This window comes from Phoxinus phoxinus (genome assembly GCF_949152265.1).
Source record: "Phoxinus phoxinus genome assembly, chromosome: 11".
Lineage (NCBI taxonomy): Eukaryota > Metazoa > Chordata > Actinopteri > Cypriniformes > Leuciscidae > Phoxinus > Phoxinus phoxinus.
Window position 1 is genome coordinate 7,448,960 of NC_136886.1, and position 16,821 is coordinate 7,465,780.

Here is a 16,821-nt window from a genome sequence, read left to right on the forward strand (position 1 = left end):
TAAGCTATAGAGAAAATCAGGAGAAAAGGTGGTGGATTCAATGTAAAAAAAGATGTGTAACATAATATATAAAAATGCACATTGTACCTTTCTTCAAATATACACAGATGGTAAACTGGAAGGACAGGGGCTGCATTCGATGTTCCAGAGTTTGAGGTTAGGAAGGCTGTAAGAATAATATGCCACATCTGTATACAGCAGAGATGGTAGCCTAACAATCATAATGGCTCAAGGTTGGGTTTATGAAATAAGACCTGATAAAGTAATTATGTTCTGATTTAATGGAGGTTCTTGTGAGTTTACAATCACTGGGAATTGAAGTTTAAATGTCTATGAGTGCATCCTATCATCCCAGTTATGTCCAGAAGAGGGAGCTACTCATCAAGTTCTTTTGGTGACGCGCTTTACGTCATACAGTAAAGATGGCGTCTTACTGAAGCGCACCATGCTTTATTGTTGATAAAACAGTATACTGTTATTTTACCTCAAAAAATCACACCAGGATCGGAAAAATGTCAAGGTTAATAGTCAAGAATCTCCCAAATGGGGTGAGTATTTGTAATGATATTAGAACATGTTGCAAGTTCGCTGTCAAAGATGCATGCGCCTACAAAAGTGTAACGAACTTTTAAACACCCTTCTTTACTGTGTTCACTAACAAAACGTCTCAACTATGTTTTTATTGAAATTGGTGTCAGGGAGATTACATGGTACTGGCCAGAGTCTTTTGGAGCACTATGTGAATGCTATGGTGTAGCCTATAAAATTATCATGGTATTACATTGGATATCATCAGTGTAACATGGCATTGTAGAATAAATTGGGTAAAACTTTATTTTACAGTGTTCTTGTTACACATGTTACATGCAGTTACTGTAGTACTAACTATAAATTAGGCGTAATTATGCAACTAACCCTAAACCAAACCCTTATCCTAATCCTGTAGTAAGTACAGTTAATGTCCTAATGTATAATTACACTGTAACACGTACACCTTAAAATAAATTGTTATAGGCACTGTCAGGGAATGATAAACGGATTGAGCCCTTAAACTGTATGCGTATGAAATAGATGTGATTTGAACCGTTGACTTTCAACTGTTGAAATTTTACTTATTCTGTGTCCCCAGATGAAGGAAGGTCGCTTCCGTAAGATGTTTGCAGATTTTGGGACGCTTACAGATTGTACGTTGAAATTTACCAAAGATGGCAAATTCCGCAAATTTGGATTCGTTGGTTTCAAGACGGAAGAAGATGCAGATAAAGCTCTGAAACATTTCGACAAGAGCTTTGTGGACACATCTAGAGTTACTGTAAGTGACAAGATCATGGAGGAGTCCGAGTGATTTGGAAGAAAATCACTAATAGATTAAAATAATAATGCAAATAGTTTATTTGTGCATTGTATCTTGTAATTCTCATCTTATTCCTCATCTGCCTGAATAAGGTGGAATCCTGCACAGATTTTGGAGACCCAAACAAAGCCAGACCTTGGAGCAAACACACACGTCAACCATCAGCAAACAAAGTTACAGAAGAACAAGAATCATGTGAACAACTAGAAAAAAATGAAGATTCATTGGTAAATTCATTTGTCATTTGTCAGTGTCTGCGCTGAGCAAAACGGGACATTTATGACCCACTCACTTTATTGTTTGCAAACAGTTTTATTGAAAGGCCTTGTTGATTTTTCTTTTCTTTTTCTTCATTTGTCTATTTGGAACAATGTTTATTGCAATACAAATAAATGAAATCTTAATTTATGCGGTCACTCTATCTCCACAGAAGCAGCAGAAGAAGCCTTTGAGTATTCTTCTTAGAGATGTAAGTTTGCTTCTCCTAAAGTCTATTCTTTATCGCATTACACAAATCATGCTCCAGTAAAAAATGCAGACATCCTATAAAATGTAATTTGAAATCCTTAGCTTCAAAAAGACAAGAGCTTCCAGGAGTTCCTGGCTGCACACCAGAAACGCACAAAGGTGCCCACGTGGGCCAATGACACGGTGGAAGCGGCTTCTATTGAAGCTGAAAAAGAGAAGGAGAAGGAAGAGCAGCAGAAGAAGAAGCAGAAGGAGCAGAAGAAGAAGCAGAAGGAGAAGGAGGAGCAGCAGAAGGAGCAGAAGAAGAAGCAGAAGGAGCAGAAGAAGAAGCAGAAGGAGAAGGAGCAGGAACAGAAGGAGAAGGAGCAGGAACAGGAACAGAAGAAGCAGAAGGAGAAGAAGCAGAAGAAAGCGCCTGTTAAGGATGATTACCTGAACTTTGACTCTGATGAATCAGAGCAATTGAGTGATGATGAGGATCCTGCTGAAGAAGAGGACAAACAAGGTAAGAACTTTGTGCTGAATTCTACATTATTTTTGTGATTCCTATCGCAGGCAATACAACTTTTCTCTGTGGGTTGCAAAGATCGTTTGGTAACACTTTCCTTAAAGCCTTTATATATAAAGTAGTGCTGTCAAATCAATTAATCGTATCTAACATAAAATATTGTGTTGTATAATATGCGTGTGTATATATTACTATGTTTATAGTTTACACACACCCATATTATATAAACACAAACTTTTATGTTAGTGCACTAAATCGATTTGACAGCCCTAATATAAATAATTATTTATAAGTATTTAAGTATTTTTAATACATTAATCATGCCTTTAATACATTGTATGGTCTCATGACTATTTGTAACCACAGTTATAATACATTATAATACTTATCTATTTATTGAACACACTTTTAGAAAGTATAATGCATTAAAACACATGGCAAACAACCAATTTCAGATATAACGAGTAGTAATCTGCAAATTTTCTAATGCATTTTAACTTTGGTTGCAATTAATTATGAAAAGATCATATAATGTACAATATAAATACCTTTATAATGCATTACACATAAAGGCTTTAAAGTGGTGTCCCCCTGTAGTCAATCACGTCATCCCTTAAAATTCACCTTTGATCACCAAAGTTACATATTTAAACACATTCTTCATGTCTTAAAATAGCTTGAATGTAACTCTACAATCTACACCCTTGCCTCATTTAGTATACGCGGTTCTATGAATATGCAAATGAGCCCCGCCTCCACTCACTCACACCAGCTCAGAGATCCACTCGTTGACGATCACATGTCGACGTGATTGGTTACAAGGTAGTTTGTGACGTCAGAAACACCAGCGATTTCTCAGCAATGGAGAATAAACTCAGCAATGGTGTTGACTTATAAATGTAAACATCTTAAAGCATTTAAAATATGCCATATAGACAAATAAACAACATTAAAAACTTGATTTTCACCACAGGGGGACTTTAAGTGTCATCAATCTTTTCTTCATGCACTTGTACTGTGTTTGTGTAGGTGTGATTTTATTATGCTCTTCAAATGTGTTTTCTTACCAGATACCGCTAAGAAAGCCTTGAAGAAAGATCTATCTGATATGGACTATCTTCGCTCCAAAATTGTGGAGAAATCAGACATGGTGGATGAGAAAGAGATGGAAAATAATGAAGAGGAAGAAAAAGATGATCACAGTGCTAATGCAGTCGAAGGGGACGAGGAAGAGGACGAGGAAGAGGAAGAGGAAGAATCCTCGGTCCAGGACACAGACAGTGCATATAAGCCAGCAGCCCAGAACATGGTCAGTGTGATAAAACTGTCATGGGGTTTAATATGGATGAATTGGCTATGAAAGGCTCATTTGTTTGTGCTGTTCTTACACTATTATAGATCGAGTCGAGCACAGGATTCACAGTCAAGCTACGAGGAGCTCCATTCAACGTCAAAGAGGTGAGATAATGATTATTGGCCGAAATTGAATATGTAGTTTGTTTTTGTTCAACATCTTTTGTTAATATTCATGGACTGTTTTACCAGGTCCCTTTATTATTATACTTTTTTTTTCTAATTTCAAATTTACTTTATTTTACAGTGTTCATGTTCATCTTGTTTTTATAAAACAAATATATCTTGCTCTCTAAAATCTTTAAGGTTATTGTTATTAATAAATTATTATTAATTATTAATACCGCACGCTGTTGTCACATAAATAACACAAATCTAGACATCTTTTTTTTATCTTTTTGGACCTGACAACAGTAATTTGTGCCTGATTTTTGTCTGATTTACCACTTTCACTTTAGCAACAAGTGAAAGAATTTATGGTGCCTTTGAAAACGGTTGCCATTCGATTTGCAAAAAACAAGGATGGGCGCAACACAGGTAAGAGCTTCTGTTGTTTACTGTCTGTTGATGGTCTGAAGATGTCACTCTAGTGCCATTTGATTGGTTGAATTTCCTGTGACAAGGTTACGTGTATGTGGACCTGCGGTCAGAAGCAGAGGTCGAGAGGGCCCTGCGCCTCGACAGAGACTACATGGGTAAGCCATTTTTCACTCTTTTTGACAAGTACACAACTGTGAAAAAAATCCTTGAGTTGTGTGTTTTGTTTAGGGAGCGCAACCAATTCAAAAACAAGTACTGCAAATAACACCTGTTCATGTGCAATACATTATCTGTGTAAACTCACAGGGGGGCGCTATATCGAAGTGTTCAGAGCCAACAACTTTAAAAACAAAATGCCTGTGAAAGAAAGCAAAAAGGAGAGAAATTTTGTGCGTGAGCTGAGGGACGATGAGGAAGAGGAAGACGTGGCGGAATCGGGAAGACTTTTCATCAGGAACCTGCCCTACACATGCACCGAAGATGATCTGAAAGAGGTCTTCATCAAACATGGTGAGTGTTGGAGATCTGCCATTTATCATTTCGCGATCCATGTTTAAAAGCCACTTATTTTTCTTGTGTCTTCATCAGGTCCTATTTCTGAGGTGCATTTCCCCATAGACAGTCTGACTAAGAAGCCCAAGGGCTTTGCCTTTGTGACATACATGATACCAGAGAACGCAGTCTCAGCCTTGACTCAGCTGGATGGCCACGTATTCCAGGTACTGATCACTTTCATCTCATTTCTGTCTGCGTAGTTTTATTTGCTTTCTTACAACTGTTTGGACCCTCTAGGGGCGGGTTCTGCATGTCATGGCTTCAAGGCTGAAGAAGGAAAATCCCGATCAGGGGCCCAACACTCCAGGCAGCTCCTCATTTAAGAGAAGTAAAGATGCCAAAGACAAATCAGCCAGCGGCAGGTCAGAAATTGATCAACTATCTGGAGCTGAAAGCTTCTACTGGATAATTTCCAGTTGTGTTCACTGTTTTTGTTTTTACACAGCTCTCATAACTGGAACACACTGTTTTTGGGAACGAGCGCAGTGGCCGATGCCATCGCTGAGAAATACAACACAACCAAGAGCAAAGTGTTAGATCACGTGAGTATTTTGGACCTGTAAATTGTCTTTTTCTTGAGAGGATTAACATGGGTAACACTGGATTTGTGTATGTATGCAGGAGTCTGACGGCAGTCTGGCGGTGAGGATGGCCCTCGGAGAGACGGAGATCGTTCAAGAGACCAGACTGTTTCTCCTGGAAAACGGAGTGTCCCTGGACTCATTCAGTCAGGTATAGAGACGATAGTACGTGTATCGATGATGACCTTTGACGATATCAAGACGATAATTGGCTAGTTTTCCCATTAATGTATTAAGTTATTATTATTATTAAAGGCTAGTTATTATCAAATTAATATTAGTAAATATTCAATTTTTTCATAATGACATCACCACATAACCACACTTGCTACATTGACACGACACACAGGATTGAGGAATCCAATGAAAATGTTTTTAAAACCAGAATACGAAACTGCATCCCACATCAAAATTGAATTGCAAGGTGATCTATTCACAAATTGTCAAGAGTGCTTGTTATAAAAGAGACGCATCATTCTTCTACACTTGATGTTTAGGCCAAGGCGAAAACAGATCGTTGTTCGTCAGCATTTTGTTTAGTTTCCATAGCACATTAACCACATTTTCATGACACTAATAACAATACAGTTTCAAATTATTATTAATAATAATGATACAATTTTTACTAAAATTATGAAGGCCTAATAACATGAAGGCTTCTTATGTCTGAGATAATTAATGCGCAACTTTACTTACTTTAAAATTAAGGATGCACCAATATAAAAATACATTAATGTGACTTAAACGTCCAAATCCATATTTATGTTTGTTTCTGCATAAATCATGGTTATGTTTACGTGTGTCTGTGATTTCCATCTATTTAGGCATCAGGTCAGCGCAGTAACTCTGTGTTCCTGGTGAAGAACTTGCCCTCGGGAGTGCAGGTCGGAGAGCTTGAGGCTTTGTTCTCGCCCCATGGATCTCTGGGAAGAGTTCTGCTGCCCCCATCTGGCCTCACTGCTATAGTGGAGTTCCTGGAGCCCACCGAAGCCAAACGGGCCTTCATGAAGCTTGCATACACAAAGGTCAGTGTGTGTGATGGGCAATTGAGCTACTGTTTTCACTGGAAAAAAAGTATTGTATATGTTTTTGTTTATAAAATATTTATTTGTAATAATATTTATGTATAATCATGTGTGCCTTTGGTTAGTTAAAGCTTGAATTAGGGACATGGTATGATGTCATACGTCTATCTCCACAGTTCCAGCATGTTCCTTTGTATCTGGAGTGGGCTCCTGTAGCGGTCTTTACAACTCCTCCAAAACCTAAACCAGGTAATCCTTCAATACTGACAGTGACATATCAGTTCGTCGGTGCTTAAACCAGCAATTCATCTTTTTGTATGAAGGATATATGTATGCCAAAACATTCACATGTTCATAACCTTGACATTTATTGAAATGACAACATGAGAAGGAATCACAAACAGTCCTGCATGGAATCTGCAGTGAATTCCAATCATCCAAATTCCAAATCACAATTCCATATAAAGCTCTGTACATTCCAAGCGAACTTGAACACCGCCCAACAAGCCCTTCACTTGGCATGTTTGGAAATATTTAGGATATTGTGATACTTTTAGCTACCAAATGTTTTACATTTTAAATAAAGTTTAGAATAAAGTTTAAAGTTTTAAATAAAGTGAGAATGGTTTGCCAAAAAAATACAAATTCTGTTATCATTTATTGTTAAAATTAAAACTATTAAAATGCAATAACACTTTACAACAATGTTTGTTCATCATTAACATTAGTTAATGCATTAGACATCAAACCAATAATAAACAAATCGTTTACAGCATTTATTAATCTTTGTTCATATTAAATACATTTCTAGATAATATATGCATTTTTAGCATTTTAAGTTGTAATTGTATATTGTTTACCCTACCGTAAGATATTTGGGGTCGGCAAGATTTTCTAAATATTTTTGAAAGAAGTCTCATGCTCACCAAGGCTGCATTTATTTGACCAAAAATACATTGAAAAATAAAAATAACTATTAGAATTCAATTAAAATAACTATTGTCAATATTTGAATATATATTTTAAAATGTAATTTATTCCTGTGATGTAAAGTTGAATTTTCAGCATTATTACTCCAGTCTTCAGTGTCACATGATCCTTCAGAAATCCTTATAATATGCTGATTTGATGCTCAAGAAACATTTCTTATTATTATCAATGTTGTAAACAGTTGAGCTACCTAATTAATGGATTTTTTTTCAGGAACCTTTGATGGATATAAAGTTTGTTTTCAGCATTTAATCATTTGTTTGATTATAGAAACCATTTGTATTATAAATGTCTTTTACTATCACTTTTGATACATTTTATGCATCCTTGGTGAATAAAAGTATTAGTTTCTTTAAAAAACAATTTAATGGTACTTAATAAATTAGCATTAACCTAGATTAATAAATCCTTTATAAAATTGTTGTTGAATGTTAGTTTATTATGTTCATGATTAACTAATGTTAACACATTGAACCTTATTGCAAAATGTTACCAAATTAATACAACTTTTTAAGTATTTCCTTCAGGACATCCAAATCAGTGTTTTGTCAGTCCTATATCTAGAAAACGCTTCAGTACTGCATTTTCTGTAGTTTTTCTTGTTCCATCTAAATATCCATCCTTCTCTTGCTCCACTCAGAGCCTAAAACCAAAGATGCAAATGCTGAGAACAATGACTTGGCCAAAAAGGAAGAGGAGGAGGATGAGGAGGAGGAAGAAGAAGAAGAGATTTTGCCTGGCTCGACTCTCTTCGTTAAGAACATCAACTTTAACACCTCAGAGGAAACATTACACGAGGTGAGCTCGAGCACAAGTGCTTTAGCAGCAAACTGCAGATCTTGTGGTTTAGGGTTTTGTAGTGGAAACATGAGAAGGTTTCTTGTTCTGGTCACAGGAGACTCATTTGAGATGCATGTTAGTAGCAGGTGTAAGCAGCAACATGTGTTCTGTGATCGGATCACCCCAAACGGATGTTAATAACAGGTGTAAACACGGCCCGAGTCTCACCATATGGGTTTCATTGTGTTCTTTTGACAGACATTTTCTAAATGTGGTGTGGTGAAAAGCTGCACAATATCAAAGAAGAGAGATAAAGCAGGTTTGATTTCACAGACATGCATATTTACCATTGATATTCATCTGTATATTTGTTATTTGTATATTTTCTCTCTCTATCTCTTTTGTAATTTTTCCATCTTGTTTCCTGTCTGCGTGAATCTAACCTTCTTTTTGTCTCTCTCTCTTTTTCTCTCTCTCTCCAGGTAAAATGTTATCAATGGGTTATGGATTTGTTCAGTACAAAACTCCAAAGGCAGCACAGAAAGCCATGAGAAAGATGCAGGTAAGTGACCATCTGCTGCTCTGTCATTGCTGTATTTATGTACTCTTACTATGCACAAATATTCATGTGATGAAATAAATTCATGCATCTTTTTTCATTACTTTCATTTTTTTTTGCAGCACTGCACAGTTGATGAGCACCAGCTTATGCTAAAAATATCAGAAAGAGAAGTCAAGTAAGTTCTTCATGTTCTGTGTAGGACAGGGTTTCACAAACTTCAAGCTCTCTCTCTTGGGGCTCGCTAAGACTTCTGATTATGAATTTAGTATTGTTTACAGAGATAATACTTATTGTTTAACACGGAGTACAATGATGGCGCTTTTATCAATTAAATTGTGTTATAATAATGATTATAGTCCACTGCTTTGTAGTTTGTAGTAAAAAACTAAAAATAAGATAAAGAATTTAATGTTATGTTAGCGAGCATAGCCCAGAGTTCATATTGTAAAAGCACAATCAGTCTTTGTTTGCATTAGCCCGATGTATAAATATAACGTTTAAAAAAAAAAAAAAAATGCAGTTACGTTTCTATGAGGTATTATTCTATTCTTTAAGTCGACAACTCCGAAAACAACGACAAACACTTCACATATCTCAATACAATTGTCATTGAAGACCTAGAAGCTAAACGGTGCTTACACAACAAACAAAATAATTATTAAGCATGCTACATAAAACATAAAAGCAACAATTATTAATAACACTTACAGGCTGTGATACGGAGGAGGAAGCTGATGCAAATACACTTGGAACTGAACCTTCCTTTAATATCAGCCGGCTCGCGAATCCAAGTTTGATTGCATTTAAGTTGGTAAAGCAATCGTCTTCAAAATGGCGCGAACAAAGCACACGGCTCGGACTATACTTCTGTGGTATAGTTGTATATATGAATTGTAGCCACTTAGTCTTCAAATGCTCCTCCTTGGGCAGATTAAAAAAGTTGGCTTTTGAGTCGCACTTCAGAACACAGCGTCTCGTCGCCATGAGCCTTTGAGCGCAATAAGTGGGCGTGTCGTATTCAAATAACTTGACAAGTTGACGTCATCTAGTCAGAGAAAAAGCTTCGGTCTTCTAACGATTCATAAAAATGACTCCGAGTCGACTCTTACTTTTGAAAGACAATAACTTTATATACGGTGCACTTTCATATTTCAAACTTTGCAGGATGTTTTTGTTCACTTATATCTATGTTACACACTACATGAAAGGTAAATTTCAAAATTCCATAATAGGTGCCCTTTAAAGCAAAATACTTCAGAACATTCACGTACAGTATATGTGTCTGGTTTGGGGCTAATTTTCTTGTTATATTTGTCCTTGCATGTAATAGTAATTTTCTGATAAAAATAGTTTCAGAATTGTAATGAGACCAAAATTTGAACTTCCAATTTAACAGACATGAACCAAATATTTTTTTATTTACAAAAATGTATACAATTATTATCTGTTTATATACTTTTCTTTAAATAATTCTGCAAAATTAGTATTTTGAAAAGGTTTTGAAAGAAAATAAGAACAAACCTAGAGTTAATGGATATACTGTAATTATATACGGTATTATTTTTTTTCAGAAAGTAATGCATAATAAGTGTCTAATTTTCACATTAATGTGTTTTTGGGGGCAACTTTTAATACAGAAGATATTATAATTAAAGTTCTGAGAAACTTGGTTTCATAACATGGTTTACTTTAGAAATTTCTAGTCACAGTGTGCTATTGTTGAAGCGATGCAGTTTGATTTTAAATTAGGGTAATAATGGAAAACAAGATTATATACAGTCAGTGTTTTTAAGCTTTTTTTAGATGGCTTTTTGTAATATCACTGCTTTTAAATTCTTTCATGAGTGATTTCTTAGTCAGTTTGACCAATAAAGTCAATAACAAGCATAATAAAGGGCACTAGTCACATGCATGAGTGAAAACCGTTTTTCTTTCTGTTGTTTTTGCAGGTCAGGTGTGCCGGAAGCCAAGAGGAAAAAGCAAACCTCCAGGAAACAGAGGACTTCTAAGATCCTGGTGCGAAACATCCCCTTCCAGGCCACAGTGAAAGAACTGCGAGAACTCTTCTGGTAAGCCTGGTTTCACATTTAACGGATATTTGTTGCGTTTCATGTGTACGGTATGTTATAGAACAGAACAGGCCCAATTATTCCAACTGTTGACTAAGTATTTTTCACTAACAAAAATGACTGTGAAAGTATCATGGTTTTGAACTTGGTACCCTTGTAATTATTGTGAAATAGTCCTCATGTGAGTTCTTATTTGAAGTGCAGGTGTTGTTTCTTTTTGTCAGTACGTTTGGAGAGCTGAAGACAGTCCGCCTGCCAAAGAAAGGGATCGGTGGAACCCACCGTGGTTTTGGCTTCATTGACTTCCTCACTAAACAGGATGCCAAGGTGGGTGCATCTGTCTCTGTCTTTCTGTTTCGTGCTTTTCACAGTCAGACAGTCTCCTGTAAAACAACTGATCAACACTGATCCTGTTCAATGTGTCTAGTTACAGTACATCTAACACAAGCTTTGATTTTGTGCTGGTCTCTCACAGAAAGCGTTCACGGCGCTGTGCCACAGTACCCATCTGTACGGCAGGAGGCTGGTGTTGGAGTGGGCAGACGCAGAGGACACTGTGGACGACCTGCGACGAAAAACCGCACAGCACTTTCATGGTTACGTTTTGTTTTATGTGCAGCGTAACAGTTATTTAGCATAAACCGTTGCAAGCAGTTTTGATGAATAACTTACTAAAAGGCTATGATCACTTTGTCAGTTTTTGGGAGTGACAGTCGCATTCAATTACAAGTGTGAGTCTCAAAATGTTTTAACAGCAACTTACAGTAGCATCTCGAATACTGTCTGTATGAACATGCAATGGAGTCGAGCCTGTATTCTCGTGACCAAAGAAATATCAAAGATGGCAATGTCCATAACTGAAATGTCTGATAACTTTTGATTGGACGAGTCAGTCGAGCCTCGAGTTCATCCGTCAAATGTTCATTTACTGACTGCAGCTTTTATATCTGATGGAGAGCAGAGAATTTGAGTCGCATGTAGAACTCAAAACTGACAGGAGCCGCTCCGGTGGAGAACAGTGACTGCATCTAACCTTCAGATGACACACAGCTCATATCTCCATCGCTGTTCATCACCGAAAGCTAAACCACACATGAAAACCCACAACACACGGTAGACACGTTTGTGCAGCGCAGAGCGGCTCTGTCACACTGACATGACAGACAACTAGTTGTCCAGCCCAGTTGTGTTCACAGCACGGGTTTTTAGAGAATGCGGTTATGAGACCTGAAAATTTAGAGGTGCGAGTTTGGTTATAAAATGCGGTTGTCACTCCTGTAAATAACCTAACTGTGTGTGCATGTAACCATATTAAGGACTCAAATACAGGACCGACAACCATATCCTACAGCATTTATTAATCTTAAAGGGATAGTTTACGGCAAAAAAAAAAAAAAAAAACTTATCCACAAGTTGTTCCAAACCTGTATGACTTTTTAAGATCAAAATCTATATCTGTTAATTCTAGGTAATGCACTGTGAACTAAAATGAACATTTTTCTATTAACAAAGGTTAATTTATGCTGTAAGAATATATTGCTCATTGTTAGTTCATGCCTTAACAAATAAGACCTTGTTGTAAATTATCAATATTATATGTAACTTAATTCAAAAGATTTTGCCCCTCAAATAGCTTGATTGTTGTTTAACTGAATATTGTCAAACAACTAACTTTTTCAATACTTTTTCCAAACAGTAGTTTGACTGTTGATTAACTGCTTGAAAACTGCAGCTTGCCAAAGCCCTTAATTTGAATAGTTTCCCAAACACCGGTTGCAATTCTAGTAATTTCCCTTCTTTAATTGAATTAAAACAAATCTGTGCTCAAATCTGTCCTCTCATCTTCTCTGTCAGATGCTCCTAAGAAGCGGAGGAAGGCGGAGGTGTTAGAGGGAATCTTGGAGCAGATGGAGGTCGGGGAGGAAGATGGGGAGTGAATAGCAGCCGTCAGTCACCTCCAGCATCAATAAGAGAGTAAATCATCCAGTGGAACTCCATTTATCTCTATTATGACTCCGTCTTAAACAGCTGCTTCACGGTCTCTTCAGGAATTCTTCCCTTTGGCCCCAGATGCTCCCAATTAGCTTTTTATTATATGCTCATACATCATCCCTGTTATTGCTGTCAATGTATTAAACACAGCGTCTCCCCGCAGACCAACTGCGGCTGAAGGTGAACTCGACGACGGAGTCCTTTTGAAAAAGATGCCCAAAGGCCACGTTTGCTTTAGCTGCTTTTAATCGTCACGGAGGGCTGAGACATTTCATACTCTGCTGTGACATGGATGACATTAAATCACTATTGTGATTGATCAAAATATCAGTAGCAGAATGTAAAAATGGAAACTGTTTCCTTTAACAATTTTTTGGGCACAAAATGTATCTCTTGTAGTCTGTTTTTGACTTAATTGCATCATACTGTAAAAAATTTTGCTCTGTTGTTTAACAGTGTTTTTTCCAGTTTACAAGAAATGACAAGTGCTTTTATATTGTTGGGATCATACTGTTTATTGATGTGACAATAAAAAAAAATGGTCTGGAAATGTTCCTATTGTAGGTTAGTAATCACATTAGAAACCTCACTTTTATAAAATGTACTATTTGTACAGTCGAGGTCAAAACAGTCTTGGTCTACTACTCTGAAGTTGCATTACACACCATGTAGTGGACATTCTAGTGTACTGCATAACAAGAGTTTCTCCAGACAAGCATGTTCAAGTGTCTTTAAACCAACCATTATTTCTTTATACCCATCCATCCAAACCAAACCCATATGACTAATAAAAGCTGTAATACACAATAGATTTTACAGCACTAACTTTCCGATTATGCAACTGGCATCAGGAAAACGGTGTCATACCGCAAACGACTTGGAGGCTCACTCACACTATCTGTGGCCGATTGAATAAAACGTAGGCCTAATCTATATTTTTCTTTAGGACTGGTCATAACTTTTATGTCAGTTACATAAAAAAGTAGTTTTGTCTATTTTGAATCCGAAAAGTAAGATAATTTTGATACACTATAGCTAGTTTGTCAGAATCGGTCAGATAAATGTCTTTCTTGTTCTGAACACGAGGAAAATTAATCTCGTTGCTGGGAGACGCATAACGAATAAAAATGTGTTCTAAAATCGGCTCATAATATCAAACGTTCGATATCCTCCGGTTTTATGGAATCAGTCTAAAGATATATTTTAAATCAGCGTCTGTGCATTTTTCTGTGAAACGTCAACACCAACTTCCTGAAATCTGGCTATGGTTTGCTGGATTGGCGTCGAGGCTGTCTATGCTGTATCCCAGACTTCTTTGGAACAAATTTAGTTATCCACACTTTTGAGCCTTCTCATTTACATATGACAGTGACCAGGTGCTGCCAGGCTCCAAAAAAAGGTAAATAGTGCATAGCACTCAGGTCTTCTGAAGCACTACAATAGCTTTGTGTCAGGAACGATTGAGATTTTTAAGGTCACCATACAAGGTCATAACTCAGAACGTGATGTTCTCATAATTGTGACTGACTTTTTGTCATAGGCCTACTGAAATGCAAATGAGATGTAAAAAGCAACAGTTCACCCAAAAATGAAATCTGTTTTTACCCAATTACACGTTTTTACAAACCTGAATAACTTCCTTCTGTGACACAAAAAATATATTTTGCGAAATGTATGGGGTTTTTTTGTCCATACAATGTACGTAGCCTATGGTCATCAAAACTAGTTACCAACAAAATTCTTCAAAAGGTGTTATGCAGAAGAAAGAAATGCACACAGGTTTGGAATGACATGAAGGTGAGTAAATCTAAATGATGACAGAATTTTCATTTTATTTGGTTGAATTATTCCTCAACTAACTTGCATGTTCCAGTCCTCACACAAAGCTTCAAAAAATGGATTAGGCTATAGTGCAGAAGTTATATGGATAAGCTTCAAGGTGCTTTACTTGACATGTGAAGAGACAGTCATTATGGGTTTGGAATGACAAGAGTTTAAGCAAATGATAAAATATTTGGTTGAACTATCATTAAACACTTTAGCATCACATGTTTCTGTTTGTCAGTCACATAATGCACCCAAACAAAACATTTGTGTGATCATTTTTATAAATGTCGTTTATTTTGTGATCCAGTATAAACAGAACCTTGGAGGAAAAAAAAGTTATATGGTTCAATAAATGGAGCTCTGATAAAGCCAAAGAAGTTTGGTGGAAAGCACTGCTTAGAGAAAGAGCATTCTGGCTATGGCAGACACACTGATACACAAATCTTTTGAAATGGATGACTGTATTTGTATCATCTCGTCAAAAGTTCATTGGTTAGTACCTAATGAATCAAGAATGGAATGAGTACATCCACATGCAGAGCCACGGTAAGCTAAGAAACGTCTATTCTGTTTGTAAGATAAAAACAGAGATGAGTTTTGTAGGAAAGTTTGATGTGTTCCACTTAAATATAAATTGTCTGGAATATACAAAACAGCATTTACATATACATTTGTTTTCACTCAGTCTTAGAGCTCCACATGTCCCTTTAAGCAATACGTCTATTTGCACCTCAAGAAATGACAAGCTACTTTCATCGCAACAGTCCCACATGGCATTAAAAAAAATGCAGAGCCCGTAGCCCCTACATTAGCAGAGTTCACACACATACACACATACGCGCGCGCACACACACTGTATTGCCTTGAAACAATGAGGAACAGCATACGGCTGTTATAATATGGAACATGGAAGCAATAAACTCACACCAACTACCCAAACCCCAGCATCCCACTTGACTAACCACTCGCAGCCTTGGCGTCCAGCACTTATCTAAGTAGGTAATGCTAAGAAAATATGTATTAAGGCTTTTCTGAGGACCTGAGGATTTCAAAAACACACAATGAGGCACACAAAAAGGCAAAGAAGAGCTCTAGACGTGACACACAAACAGAGAAGCGGAAGATGATGATAAAACGAGACGGCTAATGTGAACGCCTGGTGTCCGTTTGCTGCTGACCAGTATTTAGGGAGGTGACAAAGACGTCCGCCTTGGCCTTGTAGCAGCATTCTCTCGAGATTCTGGTCAGGATTTTTGTTGTTGTTGTTGTTCACTGTCTTCCAGACGCGATTTCAGTGCAAAGTATTCCCATGTCGTAAACAGTAAGAAGTCCTTGGAGATTCTTAGCTTGTAAGTACATGTGACCCTCAGAGGATCGTCACTTCACTCTATGATGATTAGTTGGTTTTCAGCCAAATATGTCTTGCTCTAAGTTTCAGACACCTGCATTCTCTTACAAAACATTGTACATGACATGCATCTAAAGCAGTTCCTACACACTCTGCGTACTGTAATAGGAACAGACAGACCGACTGGATCAAATAAAAAAAAAGGAAAAAGCTAGATATGTCGTACATACAAAAGAAGCATGTGACATATTTTCCTCAAATTTTTTTTTTTTTTAAGCTGCTTTGGTAACATCAAATTCAATCCCATCAGCCTTCAATCTCTTTTGAATTGGCTAGCGAATCACACACACACCCGTTTTCCCCCAATCTTTTTCTCTTCATCCCAGTATTATCGTTCACGTATGTCCTCTGGTTTGTATGAATGGGTTTCCGTCAATCTGTCTGAGTCACTTTTCTCAGAGTCTCCTCTCAAGGAAGAACGTGTGGTCTGAAGTCAGCGGCCCGCGCTGTGTTCTGTCATAAAGATGTGCGAGCTGTGAGGGAGAGAGCTATTGTACTGAGAGCCGAGAGAGTGGAGACACTGGAAGCCGAGGCGATGGCATTGGGACCTGAAAGAGAATGAATCAGCGAATTAATGAGAAATAGCAAAAACAAATTATATAATATATATATTTTTTTTTTGGTATATCACAGGCTGCTATTACAGGGGACAAATTGACCAAGCGGATTTCCTGCATACACTGTGGTTCAAAAGATTAGAGTCAGAAAAGATTTATTGTTCAGCAAAGACACATGAAATTTATCAAAAGTGACAGATATTTGCAAAAAGTTTTTTTTTATTTAATTTTTTTTTTTTTTTTTTTACAAAT

General features: G+C 37.0%; 2 protein-coding genes across 5 annotated transcripts in view; one reads left to right on the top strand and one right to left on the bottom strand.

The window, feature by feature from the left end:
* The first annotated feature begins 351 nt into the window (after nt 1-351).
* rbm19 (RNA binding motif protein 19) lies at nt 352-13,435 on the top strand. Of its 3 annotated transcripts, none has more exons than XM_079627589.1 (25): nt 362-548; nt 1,130-1,312; nt 1,447-1,581; nt 1,785-1,823; nt 1,925-2,327; nt 3,401-3,639; nt 3,729-3,788; nt 4,142-4,220; nt 4,307-4,378; nt 4,530-4,733; nt 4,812-4,942; nt 5,016-5,140; nt 5,224-5,320; nt 5,400-5,510; nt 6,184-6,384; nt 6,561-6,633; nt 8,015-8,172; nt 8,413-8,473; nt 8,637-8,716; nt 8,836-8,891; nt 10,666-10,785; nt 11,010-11,112; nt 11,261-11,381; nt 12,640-12,759; nt 12,941-13,306. In XM_079627589.1, exons 1-24 carry the CDS (start codon nt 513-515, stop codon nt 12,720-12,722), a joined length of 2,970 nt encoding a protein of 989 aa, XP_079483715.1. In that variant the 5' UTR covers nt 362-512; the 3' UTR covers nt 12,723-12,759; nt 12,941-13,306. The 3 variants fall into 3 exon arrangements, with proteins under 3 accessions (XP_079483714.1, XP_079483715.1, XP_079483716.1); XM_079627590.1 differs by having other exon boundaries at nt 411-548; nt 1,925-2,036; nt 2,091-2,327; nt 12,640-13,435; XM_079627588.1 differs by having other exon boundaries at nt 352-548; nt 12,640-13,306.
* Nucleotides 13,436-13,578: 143 nt separating this feature from the next.
* cntn4 (contactin 4) overlaps nt 13,579-16,821 on the bottom strand; it is a 140,023-nt gene continuing 136,780 nt past the window's right edge. Inside the window, exon 23 of one of the 2 annotated variants that reach the window (XM_079627586.1) lies at nt 13,579-16,560. In XM_079627586.1, the coding sequence (XP_079483712.1) occupies nt 16,469-16,560 (92 nt within the window). In that variant the 3' untranslated portion in view covers nt 13,579-16,468. The remainder of the gene's footprint in view (nt 16,561-16,821) is intronic. The other variant, XM_079627587.1, reaches the window with a different exon arrangement.

Excerpts from the sequence above, each read along its gene's own strand:
- rbm19 (XM_079627588.1), top strand. The coding sequence starts at position 513 with ATGTCAAGGTTAATAGTCAAGAATCTCCCAAATGGG. Across the intron at positions 1,313-1,446 it reads TGGACACATCTAGAGTTACT|GTGGAATCCTGCACAGATTT; the intron begins GTAAGTGACAAG and ends TGCCTGAATAAG. Across the intron at positions 5,141-5,223 it reads GACAAATCAGCCAGCGGCAG|CTCTCATAACTGGAACACAC; the intron begins GTCAGAAATTGA and ends GTTTTTACACAG.